Source organism: Rhinopithecus roxellana, chromosome 3, assembly GCF_007565055.1.
Source record: "Rhinopithecus roxellana isolate Shanxi Qingling chromosome 3, ASM756505v1, whole genome shotgun sequence".
Taxonomy (NCBI): Eukaryota; Metazoa; Chordata; class Mammalia; order Primates; family Cercopithecidae; genus Rhinopithecus; species Rhinopithecus roxellana.
Genome location: NC_044551.1, coordinates 106700662 through 106724980, shown reverse-complemented (window position 1 = coordinate 106724980; position 24319 = coordinate 106700662). Strand labels below are relative to the sequence as shown.

At 42.7% G+C, this 24319-nt stretch overlaps 1 protein-coding gene across 4 annotated transcripts in view; it reads left to right on the top strand.

Moving 5' to 3' along the window:
- TNFAIP8 (TNF alpha induced protein 8) overlaps positions 1 to 24319 on the top strand; it is a 123050-nt gene that overhangs the window by 36535 nt on the left and 62196 nt on the right. Inside the window, exon 1 of one of the 4 annotated variants that reach the window (XM_030927852.1) lies at positions 4537 to 4558. The exons of 2 other annotated variants lie outside the window; for them this stretch is intronic. In XM_030927852.1, the coding sequence (XP_030783712.1) occupies positions 4537 to 4558 (22 nt within the window). Of the gene's footprint in view, positions 1 to 4536; positions 4559 to 22659; positions 23151 to 24319 lie in introns of those variants that run through there. One more of the 4 variants, XM_010353789.2, reaches the window with a different exon arrangement.

Genomic DNA, 24319 nt, shown 5'->3' with positions numbered 1-24319 from the left:
ACTCCAAAGCCTTAAATATTCCCAGCTTTGTTTTGGTGTTCATTTTTCTGTTTTTTTATTTTATTTTATTTTTTTAGACAGGGTCTTGCTCTGTTGCCCAGGCTGGAGTGCAATGGCATGATTATAGCTCACTGCAGCCTCAGCCTCCTGGCCTCAAGCAGTCCTCCCACTTCAGCCCCCAGTGTAGCTGGGACTATAGGTGTGCACCACCACGCCTGGCTAATATTTAAGATTTTTCATAGCAATGGGGTCTTACTATGATGCCCAAGCTGGTCTTGAACCCTTGGGCTCAAGTGATCCTCCTGCCTTGGCCTCCCAAAGTGCTGAGATTACAGGCATGAGTTACTGCGCCCGGCCTTGGTGTTCATTTTAAAGGAAACAAAAACTTGAAATGGCAGTGTGAATTTTGGAAGGTCAAATAAATATTAAAAACCCAATGAATGGGCCGGGGATGGTGGCTCATACCTGTAATCCCAGCACTTTGGGAGGCCGGGGTGGGCAGATCACGAGGTCAGGAGATCAAGACCATCCTGGCTAACACAGTGAAATCCCGTCTCTACTAAAAATACAAGAAATTAACCGGGCATGGTGGCATGTGCCTGTGGTCCCAGCTACTCGGGAGGCTGAGGCAGGAGAATTGCTTGAACCTAGAAGGCGGAGGTTGTAGTGAGCTGAGATTGCGTCACTGCACTCCAGCCTGGGCGGCAGAGACTCTGTCTCAAAAAAAAAAAAAAAAAAAAAAAAACACCCAATGAATGAACTCATATCAATGGAACAGGCAAATAAGGTGATTAGCAAGAGCAGAGTAAAATTATTAGGAAGTGCTGATGAAGGGACACTGTGGGTGTTCACCTGTGAAGGAGGAACAAAGCTCTGGTTTATAGAGTTTGAGTGTTAAGCAGAGGAATAAAAGTATCCTTAGACCTGTGGTGCTTAACAGCCCAAATGTTCATCAAATTTAACCAAACCTAGTTTAACTAAGGTTAACTTTGTTGTGGTACTACCACAGGATGGACTAGTGTGGAACTATGACAGAAAGAAAAAAGAGCTATATATATATTGATTTTGAAAGATACACTATATTATTAACTTTAAACTAATGTATATAATATGGTCTTGTTTAAGTAAGAGGGAAGGTGGTAGGGTAAAGGGTAGGCATGTTTATTTGGTATTTAAAACTTTGGAAAAAATGACCAAATTATTATTTGGGATTCTAGCTGGGAATGGATTGGGAAGAGTCTGGTTTGACACAGCGGTTTGAGCTAGGGTTTGAAAACAGAGCTGGATTCAAATTCTGACCCTGCCCTTTCTGCTATTGTAACTTGACAATTTACTTAACTACTTTCTTATGTAAAATGGAACTCATCAGAGCACTGACCTCATGAGGATGAAAATAAGATTTAAAAAATACTTAGTTCAATGCCTGGCACATAGTAAGTGGTAAGTGCTCACCATATTTTAATTTTCACATAGAACATGTCTGACTTTTTCATTAGAAAAAAAGAAAATAGAGTTATTTCAGTGGGAAGTAGTGGTTGAGGTTAAGAAACTTAATGACATACACTGGGACTCAAATGACACGCCAAAGGGGGCAGATTTGTTTAAAGTGAAGAGTGTGAACTTGTAAAGTTTACGAAATAAGAATGTGGCTGGGTGCGGTGGTTCACGCCTGAAATCCCAGCACACTGGGAGGCCAAGGCAGGGTGGATCCCTTGAGCTCAGGAGTTTGAAACCCCATCTCTGCAAAGAATACAAAAAAAAAAAAAAAAAAAAAAGAATATGAAGATCTACATTCAGAAGGAAAATGTTGGGTAATTATAGTGAAATAATACCAAAGGGCAGAGGTTAGCTGTCAGATTATGCAGAGTAGGCAAATGTGGTAATTAAAAGTTCTGTAGATTCTGAATAGAGTGTACATTTTTAAAAGAGAAAATGAAGTTCACTAGGACAATCTGTACTTGGGAAAATAGACTATCTAATAAAAACCAGTACAAATACTTGTTTTGATTGTTATTATAATCTTTACTTTGGCTTAATATTAAGAAGGTTTAAATTATATTAAAAGAACCTCAATGAAGATGGGGAAAAATTACATTGAGAAGATATTATATGCAGTGAAAATGATTGACAATGCTTCAAAAATTTCCAGAACAATTAGGTAAGAGTGGTCAGCTTCATATTTGTCATTTTTGTTACAGATAATTAGTTCAAAGCCAATAATTTATATGTGAGTTCAAGACTACTTAACAGCTCCAAAGAAAATTCTTCTTCTGCTTAGTATTTTAAAAACCCACTTTTTGAAATCTACCACAAACTCAAAGGAGTTTTACAGAAACCTTAAAGGCAATTAGAAGTCTGAGGGCACTCAGTTTGTAATGAAACATGAGGCTTTGGGGGCCAGGGTGGAGGGAGAGAAGGAAGGGGGTAGGTTTTGCTTTCACTTTCTTGAGACCACCATTGCCAGAGCTGCCAAACCCCCAAATCCAGAGAGGTGATACTGTTCCTAAGGGTCTCATAATAGGCACAGGCTTTGACATTTTATTTTATTTTAAAGATACCCTACAACAGGGAAGATATACATTTGCTAAAGTTTCGTACTCTCCAGAATATGATAGCCTCCTTTTAACAAATGATGTTTATTATTAGAATTGTCAGTACCTTTAATAATTTCATGGAAGTACAAATCATGTGTGCTTATTTTACATTCTGGGTCCGGTATATTGTGAAGCAGCCTTAAGATGAAATGCTTTTATTTGGTACCCATAGACATAATGTGATCCTTGTGCTTAAGACGTTTCTACACTAGCTGGAGCAACAAGACTCTGCATATGAAACATTTTGCATCTAGCTTAGTTTTTGAATTAAGTGCTAAAGTGTATGCTGCTGACCAATTCATTTATTCAGCAAATATTGAAGTGCTTATTATTCACTAGGCATTCATGTGTTAGGTTTTAAGGTTAAAGGGACAAACAAAATTAAGTGAGTTTTCCACGCTGTAGACAGAGTAAATGCATCTAGCATAAAAGCTAGTAGGCCGGGCGCGGTGGCTCAAGCCTGTAATCCCAGCACTTTGGGAGGCCGAGACGGGCGGATCACGAGGTCAGGAGATCGAGACCATCCTGGCTAACCTGGTGAAACCCCCGTCTCTACTAAAAAAATACAAAAAAACTAGCCAGGCGAGGTGGCGGGCGCCTGTAGTCCCAGCTATTTGGGAGGCTGAGGCAGGAGAATGGCATGAACCCGGCAGGCGGAGCTTGCAGTGAGCTGAGATCCGGCTACTGCACTCCAGCCTGGGCGACAGAGCGAGACTCCATCTCAAAAAAAAAAAAAAAAAGACCCTTGTCTGTCATCTGTTTCGTTCATCATTTGTGAATCTCCAGCACATGGGACAGGGTCTAGCCAGTGGTAACCACCCAGTATTAGTTGCTGACTGAATAAATGTTGATAGAAATAGTTCAGGTCCTCTTGGAACTTACAAACTAGTGGTAAGACCAGGTTTTCCCAATATGTTCATATGTTCTGTGAGATGTTTCCTCTCTCTGTCATATACAGATGCACACAAAAAAACAGACAGATTCAAAGACATACACAGTGCTCTGTGGTCTTGTTGATGGAGTCTGGAAGAAAATTTGTGTATCATGCATCTTGTCCATATCCACTAACTTTTCTTCTAACCTAGTCCAACCCAAATCAATGAAAACTTGAAACACTCACAGGTGGTAGAGTTCAGTTCATATCACTGATTGGGATTTGTTTTTTTGTTTTTGAGAACCAGAGACAGTATTGCGTGGTGGTTAAAAGCATCAGCTTTGGGGCCAGAGAGAAATAGGTCCAGGTCCCGGCTTTGCCTTAGATAAGTTTCTTAAGACTGTGTAAGCCTCAATTACTTTGTCTATAAAATGAGGACATTAATAGCACCTGCTTTTCAGTGCTGTCAGGAGTTAGTGAGATTAAAGCATGTATGGCGCATAGTAAAGTACTGTACTCATCCTAAGCACTTCATACAAGTTACCGATTATTTATTTTTTATTTTTTTCTGTTGCCTAGGTTGGAGTGCAGTGGCATGATTTCGGCTTACTGCAGCCTCCACCTCCCAGGTTCAAGCAGTTCTGCTGCTTCAGCCTCCCCAGTAGCTGGGATCACAGAGACCCACCACTACACCCAGCTAATTTATATATATATATATATATTTTTTTTTTTTTTAATTTTTATTTTTTGAGACGGAGTCTCTGTTTGTTGCCCAGGCTAGAGGCTAGAGTACAGTGGTGTGATCTTGGCTGACTACAAGCTCCGCCTCCCACGTTCTCACCATTCTCCTGCCTCAGCCTGCCGAGTAGCTGGGACTATAGGCACCCGCCACCACGGCCAGCTAATTTTTTGTATTTTTAGTAGAGATGGAGTTTCACCATGTTGGCCAGGCTGGTCTTGAACTCCTGACCTCAAGTGATCTGCCCACTTTGGCCTCCCAAAGTGCTAGGATTACAGGCATTAGCCATCTCGCCTGGCCATAAGTTACTGATAATTCTTGTTCCTGAAATGGGAGAAGAATCCTTATCACGTGAGTATGCATGTGTGTGTCTCCTTACTTTTTTCTTACTCAAAAAAACAACAGTGTGTGTTGGCATAACCAGTAGGCTGGCACACAGTTGATGAGAATACTATAGCCACAGACTAGCTCTTAGGGGAACAGTGCCTTCAGGGGCAGTGCTGTGCCACTGTCTGAAAAAACTGGAATCAGGCCCTGTGTTGTTGAACACACTGAGGAAGCTGGCAGAAGACACCAAGGTGTAATGGGCAGGAGGGAAGCATGTGGGCTGTTCATGACTATGGAGCTCTTTTACAGGAATCAAGCTTTTCTGTCAGCTCCTGGGAGGTTCCTGGTAGTGTCGTCTATCTGAAGATAAACCCCACCTCCACCACCCACAAACAGAGAAGTCTTGATTGCAGTTCCTGTGTGGGTCCTCTGGGCGTCTTCACACTCACAGATTTGTTTATTATTTTTAATGAACTTGGCATTTCTCTGAGGCTGATTTAATGGTGCCCATTAAAGAGATGGCAGCTCCAGAGTTTCTTCATTGTAAAGCTGGCATTTCACCATGTGAGGAGGTAATTCTGTCTTCCTACCTGTGAGGCTTATTTTCTAAATCTCCCAAACTGGAGTGTTTTTAGTTGCAATGTTAAAGTTGAAATAAATCTTTATGCACTAGTTTCTGTTCACCTTAAAGGGTAAAGAACTTTGCAGATTAGAGCTACAGTTGACCTTTTCCTAGGTCTTCCACTCTTTTTTTTTTTTTTTTTTGAAGCAGGATCTTCCTGTGTCACCCAGGCTGAAGTGCAGTGGTCCAGTAGTGAGATCATGTTTCACTGCAGCCTTTAACTCCTGGGCTTAAGCCATCCTCCCACCTCAGTCTCCTGAGTAGCTGGAACCACAGGTTTGTGTCACCACACCCAGCTAAGTTTCGTATTTTTCGTAAGAAATGGTTTTGCCGTGTTGCCTAGGCTCTTTTCCGAACCCCTGGGTTCAAGTGATCCTTGCATCTCGACCTCCCAAAGTGCTGGGATTACAGGTGTGAGCCACCACGCCTGGCCTTTTCCATTTCTTTTTGTGTCCTCTAATCATGTTGATTCTGGTACCAAGATAAAGTAGACCCTAGTTTAGAAAGATATAATGCATTTTTGAGTTGGGTTAAATTGATTAAATGACTTACTTGATGTCATTGATAAACTCTAGGGCAGAGATTCTTACACTTGGCTGCACATTAGAATCTCTTTCAAAATTCCAGGTGCCTCAGGTGCCCCAGGCCTACTCCAGACTAATTAAGTCAAAATCTCTGAGGGTGAGACTCAGGTATAAGTATTTTTAAAACCTCCTTAGATGCTTCTAACATACAGCCAATTTAAGAACCAGTGCTCGAGAACATGGCTCTCAACTGGGGGCAGTTTTGCCCTGCCGGCAGGAGACATTTGGCAATATCCAAAGACAATTTTAACAAACTGGGAGGGGTTTTATTAATTTAAATTTAGTGGGAGGGGTTATTCAGTGGGTAGAAGGCAGAGATGCTTCAAAGCACCCTACAATGCACCCAAAAGCTCCCCATAACAATTATGTGGGCCAAAATATCAGTAGAACCAAGGCTAAGAAACAATGCTCTAGAAAAATCAGGCTAAAGAAATGCCAGAGCAATGTATATGCCTGCTGTAAGGAAATAATAGCATGTAGAAGTTTACATTTTTAACCGCCTGGCAAGATAATAAAAAGGAAGTGGTTTCGCCTCTGCCCTTTGAGTCTCTTCTGCGTCTGCCATCACGGAGGCCTTTCCTTGTGGCTGGTGCACCTCCTGGTTCCGATTTCTTGGGTAGGACTTCTTCCTGTAGTTCCATAAGTTTATTCTACTTGAATGGCTTGGAAGAAGACCAAAGTTAAGAATGTTAACTTTGTATGTAACCCATAGAAATTAGCCAAGATAAATAATTTTTAAATAAGCTTTTAAATTGTTTGGCCTGATATAAAATTTTCTAAAATTACAGAATTAACCATTTGAAAGTGATTATATAAGAACTTATATAAGAAATCTGAGTTTGTGTGCTGTGGAGGCTTCTTTTTCTTCTTTCTTCCTTTTGATTAGATAAGAGGGGTCTAAGAAAGGCATTTTTTAATTGTATCAAAATCAGTTTTGTTTAATTTTGAGATATTCAGGAATGCTTTCATAGCAGGTTATATTGACCTATATCATCAAATATTTACCTTATATAATAATAATAATTAATATCATCATTTGAGATGGAGTCTTGCTCTGTCACCCAGGCTGGAGTGCAGTGACATGATTTTGGCTCACTGCAACCTCCGCCTCCCGAGTTCAAATGATTCTCCTGCCTCAGCCTCCCAAGTAGCTGAGATTACAGGCACAGGCCACCATGCCGGCTAATTTTTGTATTTGTGTAGAGACGGGGGTTTCACCACGTTGACTGGGCTGGTCTTGAACTCCTTACCTCAAGTAATCTGCCTGCCTTGGCCTCCCAAAGTGCTGGGATTACAGCCCTAGTTCTAGAACAAAAAGCTGATATAGGGCATTAAAGGTACCCAGTCTGCCTTATATAATTAATATCATGATCTTTATCTCCTCTGGACACATCCACTTTTCTAGAGTGTGGGACACATAAAAGATCTTTGTCATAAATAAGTTATTTTTTTTTTCTTGTATGCAGTTGTCAAATTTAGTGTTTAATCAAGGTGGTGAATTTAATTGATTTACCACCTTGATTAATTATATAAATTATAGTCAAACATTAATTATAATCGAACTGTTTTCTTCCCAAAAACTGATGAAAATAGATGGTCACAGCTCTCGAAATACTCTGAATTCATTGATCTTTCGCAGGTGATTGACTGACACTTCCTTTTTTTTTTTCAGTTTGTCCCTTTAAACGGGGATTTCAGGTGATACCTTTAATGCTCTGTATCAGCTTTTTGTTGTTTTTTTTTTTTAAGATAGGTCTCCCTCTGTTAGCCAGGCTAGAGTCTAGAGTGCAGTGATGTGATCATAGCTCACTGCAGCCTTGACCTCCTGGGCTCCAGCAATCCTCCCACCTCAGCTTCCTGTGTAGCTGGGACTATATGCATGTGCCATCATGCTTGGCTAATTTATTTTTATTTTTATTTTTTTGTAGAGATGGGGTCCCCCTATGTTGCCCAGGCTGGTCTTGAACTCCTAGGCTCAAGTGATCCTCGTGCTTCGGCCTCCCAAAATGCTGAGATTACAAACATGAGCCACTGTGCCTAGCCTACAACTAAATTGATGTACATATGAATCTGGGGTGATCCTGTTACAGTTTTTCAGGTTTTTTCCTCTTCCCCCCATCCTCCTGCCCCCTCCCCTCTCCTATCCCTCTTCCTGCTCCTCCGCTTCCTCCTCACCATCTCATGAACCCTTGACTCCAGTGTAATGCAGTTTATTAATTCCGTAAACATTTTAGAACCTACCATGTGCATTTTGCATTAAATACTATACTGGTTTTAAAAATTGTTTTAGCCTATTATAGGGTTATTTGAGACACTAAGCCAATACTCTTACATGTTCAGGTCCCTTTGACTTCCAGTGGTTGGAGTGTTTTAAAATAAGACTAGAAGAATAACAGCTCATATAATATTTGGCTTAAATACTCCTTCAGTTTTGGAACAACAGACCTGTTTCTTCATTGAATGTTAGCAGTGACTACATAATTCAAGGGATACTTTAATTGTAGTCTAATCCTGGCTTTTGTAGCTGTGCTTTTAACTTAATTTATAATTGCATTAAAAGTATTCCTGGCCAGGTGTGGTGGCTGACGCCTACAATCCCAGCACCTTGGGAGGTGAAGGCGGGAGAGTCACTTGAGCCCAGGAGTTCAAGGCTGCAATGAGCTGTGATGACACTACTACACTTCAGCCTGGGCGATGAAGTTAGATCCTGTCTCTGAAATAAGATAAGATGAAATAAAATAATACTTTTGGATATGTAAACATTTGGGTTTTTCTTCTGGCTTTGGAGTTTGTATTCCAACATGAGGTTTTGAGAAAATAATCAGTTAATGCTATAGAGACCCTTTCCTAAAAACTTGATTTAATGAGAACCATTACAAGGTGTACTTAATAACAAGGCAGCTGTTGATGGTCAAATTTTCTCCTATCTGAGAGTCTGAGTGAGTGCATATGTTGAGTGTGTGGTGTGTGTGTGTGTATGTACATACATGTTGTGGGAGAGTTCTCTGCTAGAATTGGGGAACAAGATGGAGAGAAACATAATTAAATGAGTGCTTAAGGATTGAGTGGATTAAGCCCAACTATCCTGGAACCTCTCTGGTTTCTTGGTAACCAGGCTTAGTATGGGTTATTTCTATATATATTGGTGTACCTTTTATTCTATTGTGCTTGACAATACGTTCTTTATGTTAAAGCATGCCGAGGTGGATTTGTAGCCCCTGTCTAGATATTTTCTAGAATAGGATCTATTTGTCTATGCATGTGAAAAGAACTGGTTTGGTTTAGGGAGTACATAATTAACAAGGTGGGACAGGAGTTACTAGTTTTCAATTGTTTGAAAGATGTGAAAGAGGGATTAGACATACTCTGTGTATCCCGAAGGCACAACACCAGAACCAGTGGATTGAAGTACAGGAAAACAGATTTCTGTTCAGTTCAAGGAGTGTGCGAAGAGATCACGAACCATGGGTTTGTGGTGGGGTGGATGGAGTGCAGAAATTGCCTTTCAGTGGAGGTTGTCATGATGACTACTGGGAGGGGACACAGGGCATTCAAGTAGTAGACTGGGAATAGACGTTGGACTAGATGATTTTTAAGGTTGATTTCAATCTAGCCACTCCGTGATTTTTAGGATGTATTATATCCCCTGGAAGATGAAACATGAAGATAAATCTGGCATTTGAAGGGGAATTTCAGATTCATTGGCTCAGGGTCCCTAATGGCTTTTTCTCTCCAACTTCTTCAAGTCCTCCTGCAATTATACTCTTTCTCTTGTACATCACTTTCTTTCCATGTATGGAAACATCCCTATCACCATCAGAACATGCCTTTTTATCACCCTTCTTAAAAAACAAGTTAAAGAAATTTCTGTACTCGATGTAGCCTTCCAGCTCTATGGCACTTCTCTCCTGCCCATTCTGGCAGAACTTCTTGAAGACTTGTCTCCTGGAATGTATGCAATCTCCCCTTCCTGCCACCCCTCCCCACTGCACCACGCCTCAAAAACCCTTTCTATTAAGGTCACCAAAGGCCTCCATTGTAACAAATTCCGTGGCCTGTTGCAGTCGTCATCTTTTTCAGCCTCTCAGTAGTAGTTGGCATCATCCATCCTGGCCCCCTTCTTTTTCTTTTTGCGGTATGCCCTTGTAACCACCCCTGCCCACTCACTGCCCCTTGAAGCGCTGTCCTGACTTGTCTTCCAGGGCATCACATCCCCTTTTTTTCTCCTACCTCAATAACTGTTCTCTCCAAGGGCCTCTACAGATGGAATTACCCCAGGGCTCAGTCATTGACTTTCTTCTCCATACTACACTGTTTCTAGGGTTCTTAACCTGCTAAAAACAAACAAAACAAAACAAAACAAAACAAAAAAAACTAAACTAAAAAAGACTAGACTTTATCCAAGTCTAGTTAATTCAGAACCTTTGGAGAAGACTTGTGAGCATCAGTTTTTGTTTTGTTTTGGTTTGAATTGGTTTTTTTGTTCATTTTTTGTTACTGGGCATACCAGCGTACAGCCAGGATTGAGAATATCGATGATTTCTAGTCCTGGGGGATAAATACCAAATACTAATAACTTCCAAATTAATGTACTTAACACATTTTTCCCAAACTCCAGACGTGATAATTCTGTTGTCTGTTTTACATTTCCACTAGAAATAGGCATCTTAATTGCATGCCCCTTCCCCCACACTGGCTCCTTCTTGCGTTTGCCCTTCATGCACGCAGCTCTCAGGCCACAAGCCCAGGAGACATCCTGATTCCTGTTACCTCATTACACAGCTCACCAGGCAGCAAGTTCTTTCCACTTGCCCTAGCAAATATGCACATCCTAAATCTCACTGCTTCTCCCACCACCACTTCTCTTCTGGGTATACTCAGGAGCCTCCTAACTCCCCCATGCTCTTGCACTGTCACTCTCAGACAGTCCTCTATGCAGTCAGAATGGTCTTATCACTGATGACAGTCATTCCCTTGCCCTGCCATGGCTTTCCATTCCAACGGACAAACTCCCCACTCCTTACCAGGAGCTACAGGCTACCCTTCATGTGGCCTCTGCCTGATTCTGCGAACTCATTTCCTCCCACTCCCTCCTTCCCTGCCCCAGTCAGGCCACACTGACCACCATGCTGTTCCTCAAACTTCCCAAGGTCGTTCCTCCTACTTCAGAGCCTTTGCACACACCCCTCCCTCTGCCTGGAAGCCCCTTCCCCATAGATTGTTCCTTGGCTCTCACCCTAATTTTTCTCCAGTTTCTGCTCAGATATTACCCCAGGAGAAAGCCCATCCAAAATGCTCCTCTCTCCCACCCACTCTCTAGCCCCTGCCTCTGGTTTATTTTTTCCCTCCACAGCATTTATCTCACTCAAAAATCCTGTTTTTCCAGCTATTTTGTTAGAACTGTTGTCACTGCTCTATCCCCAGGACCATCAGCAGTGCTCACACACAGTAGATGACGTATACATACTTGTGGCTGAATGATGACGTGCTACTCCTTAAGGAGTGGTCCCAGGACCTAGGCGTTTCATCACTTCTCTGGCCCTTGACCAACCCTTTTCCAGCCTCTGAGCAGACCATGCTGGCTATGGCCAGGATCTCCTGTTAAGTTTATCTCAGAACCTACCCTCTTCTTGCTGCCTCCCATTTGGCCCCCTGCTGTTTACCAGCACAGGCATGGAGAAGTTGAGCAACCTCTGGCATTTTAGTGCTAGGTGGGGACCTTTCACTTCTCTTCCTGACCATTCCAAACGAGTCCACGCTGCTCCTGTTTTCTGTAGACAGACTGGTCCTCGATAATCCACTTTCCTGATTTTCCTCCCCCTTTTCTCTTTGCCCCTCATCGGTCTTTGCAGGCTCCTTCCCCTTTGTCCAATATCAAAATGCTGATATTTCTTGGTCTCTACCTGGATTCTCTGCCCTTCTTATTCCACTCTCTCCCTGGTGACCCTGCCCATTCCTAGGGTTTCAGATTCTCTACATGTCAGTGACTCCCAAACTTACATTCCAGGCCCAAGCTCTTGTCTGAGTTCTAGACCTGGGTATCTAGCTAGAAAATGCTCTTTGGTGTCTCGCAGGCAACTCAAATTTGATGTGAAGAAAGCTGAACTTGCCTTCTCTTTCACTTTTCCCCTTAGTCAATGACTCAGGTAACTATCTCAAAACCTGGAAGGCTTATTCTTCTGGCCTTAGCCCTATGCCCAATGATTGCCAGAATTGTCAGTTCTCCCGGTGAATAGCTGTACACTCTATGTACTGCCAGTCACTGTGCACTGCTAACTAAGACCAAGCCACTGCCGCCATCTCTTTCCTAGGTTACTTTAAGGGCAGTTGCATCTAGTCTAACGTCCTGTGCTGCTATTGGCCTTCATAAAATGTCCATCTCATTGCATCATCCTTTGCTTAAGATGCCTCATTAGGCCAGGCGCGGTGGCTCACGCCTGTAATCCCAGCACTTTGGGAGGCTGAGGTGGGCAGATCACGAGAGTCAGGAGATGGAGACCATCTTGGCTAACACGGTGAAACCTTGTGACTACTAAAAATACAAAAAAATTAGCCAGGTGCGGTGGTGGGTGCCTGTAGTCCTAGCTATTCGGGAGGTTGAGGCAGGAGAATGACGTGATCCCGGGAGGCAGAGCTTGCGGTGAGCCAAGATCGCGCCACTGTACTCCATCCTGGGCAACAGTGCCAGACTGTCTCAAAAAACAAACAAACAAACAAAAACAAACAAAAAAGATGCCTCATTAGAGTTTTGATAAAATCTAAACTTTTTAACAGGGCTTATAAGATCCTGAATAACGTGTTCCCAAACTGACTGCATTTCTTGGAGTTTCTCGGAAATATCTGCCTCCCTCAGGCACACCCCCACCCCACCCAGCATACATACACATCGCTCTTCTGGCCACTTGTTTGTCATTTACCCTAGAGTCTAACATGGGGCACAGTAAGGCCTCAATAAATATTTGTTGAATAAATATAGGAAGGCAGTGGTCCTGGATTGTAATTGTGTGTCCTCAAATTTTAATTTAATTTACCTTAAAAATGTAAAGGCTTCCAGAGTCAAAAGTTGCTGTTTTTTTTTTTTTTTTTTTTTTTTTTTGAGACGGAGTCTCGCTCTGTCGCCCAGGCTGGAGTGCAGTGGCCGGATCTCAGCTCACCGCAAGCTCCGCCTCCCGGGTTTATGCCATTCTCCTGCCTCAGCCTCCCGAGTAGCTGGGACTACAGGCGCCTGCCACCTTGCCCGGCTAGTTTTTTGTACTTTTTAGTAGAGACGGGGTTTCACCGGGTTAGCCAGGATGGTCTCGATCTCCTGACCTCGTGATCCTCCCGTCTCAGCCTCCCAAAGTGCGCTGTTTTGTTTTATAGTGCTGTGTACGTTTCCCTCCACTCTGTAGTTTCCAGAGGGTTATTAAAAATGGAACTAAACGAAGTATGTGCGCTTCTGTTAGCAAATCAGTTTTAATCTGTGCTCTTTGGCCGTTGAGTGCTGAGCTTAGGAGGCTGCCAGATGGGGACACAGGAACCAAATCACCTTTGCTTCCCAGTGAGGAACAGGGGCGTAAATTGGCTGAATGGGCTTCTGCAGTAAAACTCCTTCAACTTGAGCTTGTGTAAGCCAGGATCAAAATACCTGAGACTTGTTGAGACTTGTCTAGACTGTTTATTAAACTTTCAAACCTGTTTGGGAAGAAGGCTTGGAACAACAATAGGTTTGGGCTTGTGAAGTAAATCTTATTTAAAGGAAATAAACAAAAGCTTAATCATGTTTACTTTGTAACAATATAGGTAAAACTGTTGGTTGCTGTTGTAATGAATCTAAAAAAGAATCGAGAATTTTTTTTTCCTTAGAAGTTCCAGGTTCAACGACGAAACCCCAAAAATACAAAAATTAGCCAGGTGCATTGGCTGGCGTCTGTAATCGCAGCTACTCGAGAGGCTGAGGCAGGAGAATCACTTGAACCCGGGAGGTGGAGGCTGCAGAGAGCCAAGATCGTGCCACTGCACTCCAGTCTGAGCCATAGAGCAAGACGCCATCTCAAAAAAAAAAAAAAAAAAAGTTCCAAGTTCACTATTCCCAACTTCCCCCTCGGGGCTGGGAGCTCCTGGGTGAGGTTTCTAAGTCTCCATCCTCTCAGAACTCCTATCTTTAATTTCTTCTTGCATAGATCAGAGGGGCCTCCGAGTCACTGCTGAGTCACAGGGGTAAGCAGAAAGGGAATGACACACTTCCTGCCCCAAGTTCTAGGGAGTTTTTATGGTTTGTTTTTCTGTTTCGCTTTGAAGATTCCCTGAAAAGACAGAAGATTGCCCCAGCTGCCTCCTGATTGGCAGCCTCTATTTATTTATATGATTTCATAGGATATCCTCTCTGCTATACCTTGTAACTCACAGGATTTTTGAAACCTTTTTTCCTTATCACAGCAGTATTACATGTTTGTGTAGTGTATTTATCAACTACAATTTGACCAATTAAAAAAAAAGAGGCACTCTTTATTGTCACCCAGAAAAAAATATATTGTGAATATCATCATTCCAGGCTCTTTTCTGTGTGCTTATAGTTTTCTCTTGAAAAATTACATATGGCTGACTGGGCGCGGTGGCTCACGCCTGTAATCCCAGCACTTTGGGAGGCCGAGGCAGGCAGATCACAAGGTCAGGAGTTCGAGACCAGTCTGGCCAACATAGTGAAACCCTGTCTCTACTAAAAATACACAAAAAATTAGCTGTGGGTGGGTGTGGTGGCGGGTGCCTGTAGTCCCAGCTACTCAGGAGGCTGAGGCAGGAGAATCTCGTGAAGCTGGGAGGTGGAGGTTGCAGTGAGCCAAGATCGTGCCACTGCACTCCAGCATGGGCAACAGAATGAGACTCTGTCTCAAAAAATAATAATAATAATAAATAAAAATAAAAATTGTATATGGTTTTATGGTTTAATATAATTTCTTTGCTTTTATATATTATTTTTTAGCCTTTGTGAAGAGTTCTCATGTTATTAATACTCTGCAAGATCGGTTTTAAAGATTGCATTACTGGCCAGGTGCAGTGGCTCACACCTGTAGTCCTAGCCCTTTGGGGGCCTGAAGCAGGAGGATTGCTTGAGGCCAACGGTTCAAGACCAACCTGGCCAACATAGCAAGACCCTGTCTCTTAAAAAAAAAAAAAAAAAGACTGCATCACATGCCATTATATGGATGTGCCGTAATTTACTTACCCAGTCCTCATGTGGATACTTAGACTCTAAAAGTTTTCATACAGGGTCATTGTCATAACCCCGTGCGGCTTCCTTGCACTTGTCCACACTTCTGTCTCTTTCATGGGATATATTCCTGTAACTGGTTCAAAGGGCCTGTGAAGTTTTCAGGTTTTTGATCTTTATTGTCACTTTGCCTTGCAGACGTTTGTCCTGTTTTACATTCCCGCCATATAATATAAACTCGTTACCATGTCTTGTATGGTCTACATATTCTGGCCTTTGCCTAACTCTCAGCTGCTTCCTGCACCTTTCCTCCCCTTGCTTCCATCACTGTAGCCACACCAGCCCTATCCCCTCCTTCCCCTGAAGCATGCCTGGCTTGTCCCGTCTTGGGCTGTAGCACTTGCTCTTTCTACTGCCCAGACCATTATTCCTGTGGCTTTCAGCATATACCTCCGATGCCACTTCTGCTAGAGTGGTCTCCATCAGAACCCCCTGTTTATTTTTGCCCTAGCACCTTTCATCATCTGTCCTTTATTTATGTATATGCTTACTGGTCTGCTGCCACTTTTTCCCACTGAATGTCAGTTTTGTAAGACAGGCAACCCCTTATATTTCATTTCCCATGTCCCCAGCATCTAAGTCAGTGCCTGCCATTCAGTAGGTACTGGGTAAATGCAGGTGGATTCATTCATGCTGAATGAATGAAGAAATCTCCCTGTCGTCTAGGAATGTGTGGTGTAATAGGGTAGGGCTGATGAGGTGTGTATAGTGATAGTTACCTCTTGGAGCCAAACATGGCTGTCTCTTGGAGCAAAATGTGGGAAATGCTGTAAGTGTCCAAATATCACGGAGATGCAGAAGTGGGAACCAGTGACTGGCTACAGTGTCACGAAAGGCTTCGTCTGAGCTGAGCCTTGGGAGACTGGCAGTGTTTTGCAGCTGGTGATGATGGAAGGAAACCAAGGGGCTGAGGAAAGTGGATGAGCAGAGGCCCAGAGGCAAAACGGTGGGGGCAGGACTGGGGATTGCTTTAAATCCTATGTTGACTCATGGACTCGGACCCCTGAGCAGCAGGGAAGCATTGCATATTCCTCATCAGAGGGTGACATGGTGAGTGAGGATATGGAAGTGCTTTTTAAACTTAATTCTAGGTACACATGGCAATGTTAAGGGTGACCAGGCTGTGCTTTGGGAAGCATGAGGACAACTAAGTAAGAGGCACAGGAAGTTCAGGCCAGAGGATGAGCCTGAAGGAGGTTGGGGTGATGGGGCTGGAGATGAGGAGAAGGCAGAGGAGTGTTTTGGAGGTGAGGAAGAGGGAGAGTGGGACCCACAATGACACTGAACCGGAGAGTTTTAGTTTGAATGACTGATGGGAAGATGGATATGGAGCCCTAGAAGAGCTGTTTGGAAGTAAGAACACTTATGAATTTAGTTTTGACCCATCCCTTTACTGAATTAGTGAGCCTCTTCCAGATTAAACCAGCCCATGTGCCCTCCTTTGTCCTGAAGGGGCTTGGGTAACAAGAAGATAGAAAAGAGGAGACAGAAGTATATACCACAGGATGGGGGCTCGGGCTCCCATGGCCTCTTCCTCCTTTGTAAGAAGAGGACTGCATTTGTGGAAAGGGGAAATGAGGCTCCAACTCCTTTCCCTCCTGGAAATGTTGTTTCCTGGAAATGTCTGACGAGATGTTGTTTCCTGGAAATGTCTGTTCCCAGGCCCCCATTGGGAATGATTTGCCGCCAGCCTTGTCGTTGAGTAAATTTGTTCATGTTGTTAGCCTGAGGCAGATGGGGGCGGATGGGTGTTTACTGTGGAGTACATGAACATGTGGGCTCAGGGTACAAATGGGAAGAGGCCCAGAACTGGGTGACGTATCATATTTCCCCCACAAACATTCAAAAATGATGTGTGCTTTTCTTAGGGAAAAAAAATCAAAGGGAAAGTACTCAAGACATGTTATAATTCTGATTGCTGTCTAAATTGAAAAAGGTTTTTTTGTTTTGTTTTTGTTTTTGTTTGTTTTTTGGGACAGAGTCTCACTCTGTTGCCCAGGCTGGAGTGCAGTGGCACGATCTCTGCTCACTGCAACCTCTGCCTCCTGGGCTCAAGCGATTCTCCCGCCTTAGCCTCCCAAGTAGCTGTGACCACAGGTGCCCACTACCACAACTGGCTAATTTTTGTATTTTTAGTGGAGACGGGGTTTCACCATGTTGGCCAGGCTGGTCTCGAACTCCTTGCCTCAGGTGATCCACCCACCTCAGCCTCCCAAAGTGCTGGGATTACAGGCGTGAGCCACCATGCCCAGCCGTGTTATCTTACTTAAGCTTTACAGCAACCCTAGGAAGGAGGTTATTATTATACTCATTTTACAAATGAAGTGACTGAGGCCCAGAGAAATTAAGTTACTATCTCAAGGTCATACAGTAAGTGGCAGAGATTAACTTGAACTCATATATGTCCAACTCTAAGCTGTTACATTATAATACATGAGCTTAAGAAAAGAAACTTCTTCTTGAAAGTATGAGAAGATATATTAATGTCTGGCTAAGTGAAGTAAGATGAAAGAAAAGAAAGGGAACAGGTCTCCCTGCAGGGAAGAAACAGACCATAAGGAAGATCAACCCAGCTGGGCTTGAAATAGCTTCCAGGGAAGAACCTGAGCAGTTTCTAAACATTTTAAAATATAATCTAAAACTACAGTATACTTACATTGTTCAAAAGTCAGAATGTAAATATATGGAGTGGAAAAGCTCTTTCTCATCTTTGCCACCCACTGCAGTTCTGACCCTCGACCTTTGCCCTTGCTTCCAACAGACAACTTGGCCTCCCAAAGTGCTGGGATTATAGGCATGAGCCACTGCGTCCAGCCTGGAAAAGTTTTTGAAACTTATTTTTCAAAACAAAAATGTGGTGTGAAAATACCCACATGAGTAAAACTACATAATGAGAAAGCTCTCTGTCCTCTAGAGAGGGAGTGGAGATTAGAAGTGCTTGGCTAGCATTCTCTGGAATGCTGTCTTTTCAAGAAACCACCTTCTGCTACCTTAAAAACAAAAGAAGGTTTAACAGAATGCAAATGGAAGTGAAAATGGGAGAGGCACAGATGAGAAGCCAGCAGAACTTGGTGAGTAAGTGACCACCCAAACCAAGGGAGGAATCCGTGATGACTGAGTGACAAGATTGTGAAGGGAGCCAGAGAGATTAAAACAGAGAGAAAAAAATAACAGGTTGGTGATGGAGGGAGGATGAGAAATTTAACTTGGGAAATATCATATGTTGCCTTATTAACCAGAATTTCTAGAAATTTACAGAGAAATATACCTTGCAATTGGATAGTTTTTCTTGGCAAATTGAGAGTTTAATAAGTTTAGTATTTTATTACTAGGGATCATGTTCAGTTTTACATGAGGTTTTGCAATGGAAGAATGCTATAAAATGTCAGGACTCTGTTTATATTCAGTTCAGTAGAGAATAAACCACATTCAAGTGCCAGCGTGTTTATTGCAGCCAGCACTCAGTGTTTCTTTGCTTTCTAAATGCTGATTTAGTGTTTTCATTGGTGGTGCAAGTGTGAAGAGAGACTTGAGCATGAATCATAGGAAGAGAGACGTAGATGCTCATTCTGCAGGCTTAGGACCCAGTGAGTGCCACAGCTGTGCTGCTCACGGCTAGTGGTGGGATTCTGGGCAAGCCTTTCAGCCTCCTTGGATGGCCTTGTTTTCTTCACTTGTGAAATGAGGTTAGATGGTATCAGCGGTCTTACCAACACCCAAGTTATCTGATTCTAAGAGATATTAGAAGACAGTCTTCTTTTTTTGCTTCTAACAATAACATTTTTACACAATTTATACTTAAAACATAGAAACAAGTACTACATGATAGAAAGGCCTACCTTCCCACACTTACCTTTTGTGCAGCCCATTTGGGTGGGCAGCCTGAATGGCAGCTGTGGTGGTGACAGACCTGAGCAGTCTCTGCCCCAGTGCTGGCCCTCAGCAGCAGCTGTTCACACTGCTTAACTCATCACTCTACCTGGCCTTAGGAGGTCTTTTGACTTTCTATTAAATAGAAAGGTGTTCTTCCTATTTTCCATACAGTTTACTTTTTGTGCTTTCTGTCTGGTGGAATCATGGATGCTTTTGCGATATGATATGAAGAGAAAAAAGCCAGCAGACATAGGCTCATATCCCAGCATTCTGCTGAACAGATACGTTAACTTTATGGAGCTGGCTTTCCACAGCTGTAATCCAAGGATAATGATGCCCACCTCCCAGGGTTTTGGCGAGGACTGAGCGGATCACAGTGAGAGCACCGTGCACACTGTGGACATCTCCAGGTGCTTAGCAGCAGGATTTCCCCAGCCTTGTCTAGACATGGACCATGCAAGGCCATGTCTAGACAAGGTTGGGGAAATCCTGTGCCATGCAAGGCCTCCTCCTTTATGTGAGAAGTGAGTCTGAGCATCCGCCGTCTCTGTTAGAACATCTGGAAAATGCTTCTGAGCATATTGTTTATCTCAGTCACCGAGTCTCCTGGAATAATTCCTTCTCAGCCTGCCTTCCTCCCTGCTTCACCAATGACTCTTTCCTCTTTGAAGAAGAGGAGAGAGACAAAGAAGAGTAAGTTAAATAGAGGAGGGGGAAGCTCTGATTAGCACCATGGTTTAGGGAGGCCCTTGAAAGAGTTAGCATGGGTGGGATTCAGCATATGGAGGAGGGTACAGAGAGGACTGATGGGAAGAGAGAAAGGTTGAACAGAAAGAAAATGAAGTTAATCTTGGCAGCCATGGCATTAAGCACTAGGGATTAGGGAATGTCCTGGGAATGCCAAAGCATAAAGGCCAAGGTGTTTTGTAGACATTTTCAGTTCTGTCTGAGGCTGTAGAATTAGATGAAATAAACAAATGAAAGTATCTTTTTTTTTTTTTGTTTACAGACACAAATGTCATCACTCTTTTGATGATTTGTTGAATGTGCTGCTGATAAGGATGTGGGTAACTATAAAGGAAACATTTTTCTTGGGGTATGTGACAAGCAGTGGATGAAACTAGGCCAGCGAGAGCATGTGTGTCTAGAGATTGTTCTGGGAGGGTAAGGGTTAGGCCTCATGCCTCTCCTCTCAGCCCTGCCCTATTGTGCAGGGTCCTGTTGAATATGCTGCTTAACCTTTCTGCTCTGACACTCACTTTGGAAACTGGGATTGCCACCCACTTTCGCTGGGTGTGGAGAGAGTGAAATGATGTAAATGATACTCTCTTGCTCTGAGATGCTGAGATAATGTGGAGCACACACACGCGGAAGAGAAGGATCTGATTTTCTCATGGCCGCCATCATGTGTTTGTAGAGAGATAGAGAAGTACCAGATAAGATGGCCACAGACTTCCCTAATGACAGTTTATTTGCTGTTATTGTGACACTCCAGAGTGCCTCCATGACTGGCAGTGGCAGTTGCACTCTCAGGGGCTGGGGGTTAGGGGTTGGGGTACAGATTAGCCCTGCGCTTCTGCTGCAGAGCTGTGCTCACCAAGAAAAAGGCCAAGAGCCACCTATATTCCTGAGCACAAATTGCTTTCACAAAGCTGGGTCTGGACAGATTCTTCAGCCACTAGGCCACCAGGCAGGGCTCCTAGGGCTGGAAGTTCTGGCTGCCTGCTCTCTCCTCCTTGCCTTGAAGCATGGGTGATGCATTCACATTGGGCGACCATCACAATGTGGATCCCTGAACCTACCTAGAGTGTCTTAATTCACAAGTCCTATGGAAGCATGGAAGTGCTGTGCATAGTCATATCTACAAAGAGATATTAGCTTTTTTTTTTTTTTTTTAACATAAGGCTATTCTGTAAGGTTTGACTGCTTCACAAATACTTACTTGAGAATCTCCCTGCTCTATAGCCTATGTCTATGACTCTTCTTTCTTCCCAAATATAGTAGGATAAGCAGGATGCTAACTGCTGGGACTGGTTTAAACAGCACACTTTGAATAGATCGGGGGACATCCTGGGCACTCTAGTCTCAAGTGAGAGAAGAGGATGTCTTAGGGAAATGCCTGTGCAGATGCTTTGCTTTTTGTTCTCCTGTTTTTGGAGAGCTCTCTCCAAAACCAGGAGTTTCCTGCTGGGTGTAGAGGTGGCCACTGGATACATGAGGCTACCATGTGCAGCCTCCTCTGCCCTTGCCTTGCTGGTGCCTCCCCGACTGGGCCTGGAGCATGTGTAAGGATGGCAGTTGTTTTCACGTAGGACTGCAGGATTCTTCCTCCAGCCTTCTCTTCCTGCAGCCTCACTGCACTGCCCCATCCTCCCCCAGCAGAACTGGAAAGAGTGGTTTCTGGTGACCACCTAGCCATGCGGCCATGACTGAGGTCACATTTTAGGGAAATGTGAGAGGCCTGTTTCTCTGTTTAGATGCAGTATTTCTGCTCTTTGTAACTTACCCTTGGAATTGCCAGTGAGTCACGGCCTGGGAAGTCCTTGTGATTTAGAGTCCTGCACTTCCAGGAAGAGCTTTCGCTTGACATCTTCTTTGACTCTTAGTCCCTGATGAAGTTTACATGGCATGAAAGACCAGTCAGAATTTGGGGAGAAAACCCAAAAGAACACAAAAATATGGTTTCTAAGGTGTAAGTGTCATATCGCTCTGAGTTAGTCACATGATAATGTAGGCCAAAGAAAATAAGAAATGTAGAGATATGTTTGTAAACTGATGTTGATTTGGTATCTCTTTTGGCCTCCTTCCCAAATTAGTATTGGGCATTTGATTTTAATTTAGGTCAGTAATAATGCTCATTACTGCTTGAGAACTCTATGTGCATCAGGCAATATGTTATTTGCTTCACGTGGTTCTCTTTAAATCTTAATAGCAATTCTGTGAATTTGATGATGTTATTCTCATCTTAAGAAGTGCAAAATTGATTGGCCAGGAGTGTTAAATAACTTGCACATCTACACAACCAGAAAGTGGCATCAAGAGACTGTGAACCAGGCCTTGGAGAGTTTGTCTGTCTTCCACTGTTTTTGCCAGGTGCCTGGTATATTCAAGGCAGAGTGTTATTGTTACAGAGTATAAAAATAAAATCAAGAAGCTTACCATATAGGGAGAGTAAGATAGATAAACAACCAAAGATAATATAAGGACAGCTGTGATAGATACCAAAAGTGTTTACCAAGAAAGGTCAACCAAGGTGCAGTAGGGGCTAAAGGAAGAGGTTGAGATCATACATACCTAATTGGGGTCACCCAGGAAAAGCCTTCTTAGAAGTGGTGCACTTGAGGTGGATCTCATAGGACTGGCTGAATCTTACTTGGGGGAGTGGATAAGGAAAGATTTGTGGGTGGCAGTGACTGCCAAATGCCCAGGTAAATAAACAGGCTGCTAAAGAAACTATTAGATTGTATATATGCATGTATGTGTATGTGTATGTGTGTATTGTGTATGCCTGGATACACTCACACTTACATTCATTATGAAAACCTCATATAGTCTTCCAAAGCAAAAAACTAATGATTTTAAGTAGCAGTGTTGTCCAAACTGTGTTCTCTAGTTCTCCTGAGAACAGAAACACCTCTGAGCAATACGTATTATTAATAGACGTTCATGTTTATACAGGTAGGAATGAGGTGTTTTTTTAATTTTCTTTTTTTCAGGCATCTGCGAATGGGGCCTCTCCCTGTTTTTTTTAGTTTTTTTTTTTTTTTTTTTTTTGGTCTAAGTATCTGTTTCTTTTTTCTAGCATGTTGAAACGTTAGACTTCCTGTTTCTGCTTGATTTTGAATATACTCCTGTTTGCTTGTCACAGGTAATCTTGCATTTCTAGGTAGTTGTAGTTTACAGGGAGCAAGTGCAGGCAGCAACCAGTCCATCCCTGTTGTGAATGTGGAGACCTCTCTGGACTCACAATTAAAGGCTACATAGTGCATTCCACTACAAGTGACGAAACCTGGCTCCCAGAATAACAAGCAAGACAACTTTCAAAGTGACTGTTGACCAGTGCCTTCTGTGCGTTTATGTAGTAAACTTATGGTACATTTTTCAAAAGGATAGTATACATTATTTTGAATTATTCTTGAGAAGGACTGAGTCTCCCTGAAGGTGATGCAGGTGCCATAGTGTACACGTCAACAGGGTGGTTGCGTGCATTCCTCAAGTCTGTATGACTACCAAGATACTGTGAAGTTGTCCTTCTGATTGTATACGGGGAGAAAATGCTGAAACTAGGTGAGTTAAAACGGCCCTCAGAATATGTTTAGATGTAATGTCTTTGTTGAAATCTGATAAAATGTTCAGATGACTAACATGGTAATTGCTTTCTTCAAGGAAATAATGTTTGGTCGTGGCTTTAGAGCTACTGTGTTCAACAAATCACTGTTTTGTTTTGCTGTGGCTCTGGGTTTGAGGAGCCTGTGTTAAGCTGAGGGAGGTATGAGTACTGTGGGTAGAAAAATGGCATTTGAAGTTTGCATGTAGCAGTTTCATTTGTAAAAGATAAAGGTTTGAAATGTTTCAGAGATGGGACTCTGAAAAGATTGGATGGCTTTTTCACCCAGAGTTTCTCTTTTACATTTTCCATGCATTTATTAACTGTAGGACACCTCTGGTTCCCAGTGGTCTGGCAGCAGTGGTAACACCGTGGGGCAACCCGTAAACACAAGGGTGTTTATTTCTATTATCTCATTGGATAATTGTTTGAATATTGCTGTTGCCATTTTCTCTAACAACCAAAAAAAAAAAACTTACCTTACATATAAAGCATTTGTACTTTTAAAATAACACCCTAGGTTTGTTTTTAGCCATACTTAGTATTTCACAAGTAGACTTAATTTTATTTTTAAAGTAAATTGAAAAAGTTATCAAGGATTGGAATAGAGTATTTTAAATAGCCCTTAAAGTTATATTGGTATATATACACTTTTGTTCAAGTTAATGTATAATATTTGCTTAGGTTTACTTAAAATTGGTCTGCTCAACAGATTTTTTGGAGCTTAAGTTTAATACTAGGAAAAAACTAGAACTTGGAAGACATAGGTGGGTGTTGGTATATCTAGTCTTTTGGTCCATTATTGAACCCTTGGCAGCCAATAAATATTATTTCATAGAGTCCTGACTTCTCTTGTATGGAATGTGGTCACCTGCATATCATTTATAGTAAATGTACGTTCGTCTACTAGATGCCTAGAGCTGTGCATGTGATCCTGTCGTGTGTGTGTGTGTCTCTGTGTGTGTGTGTGTGTGTGTATACTCGAGAGTCTGAGGCAGGACAGTCGCTTGAACCCAGGAGGCGAAGATTTCAGTGAGCTGAGAATCGTGCCACTGCACTCCAGCCTGGCGACAGAGTGAGATTCTGTCTCAAAAAAAAAAAAAAAGGTTATGTGACTGTATGTCATTGC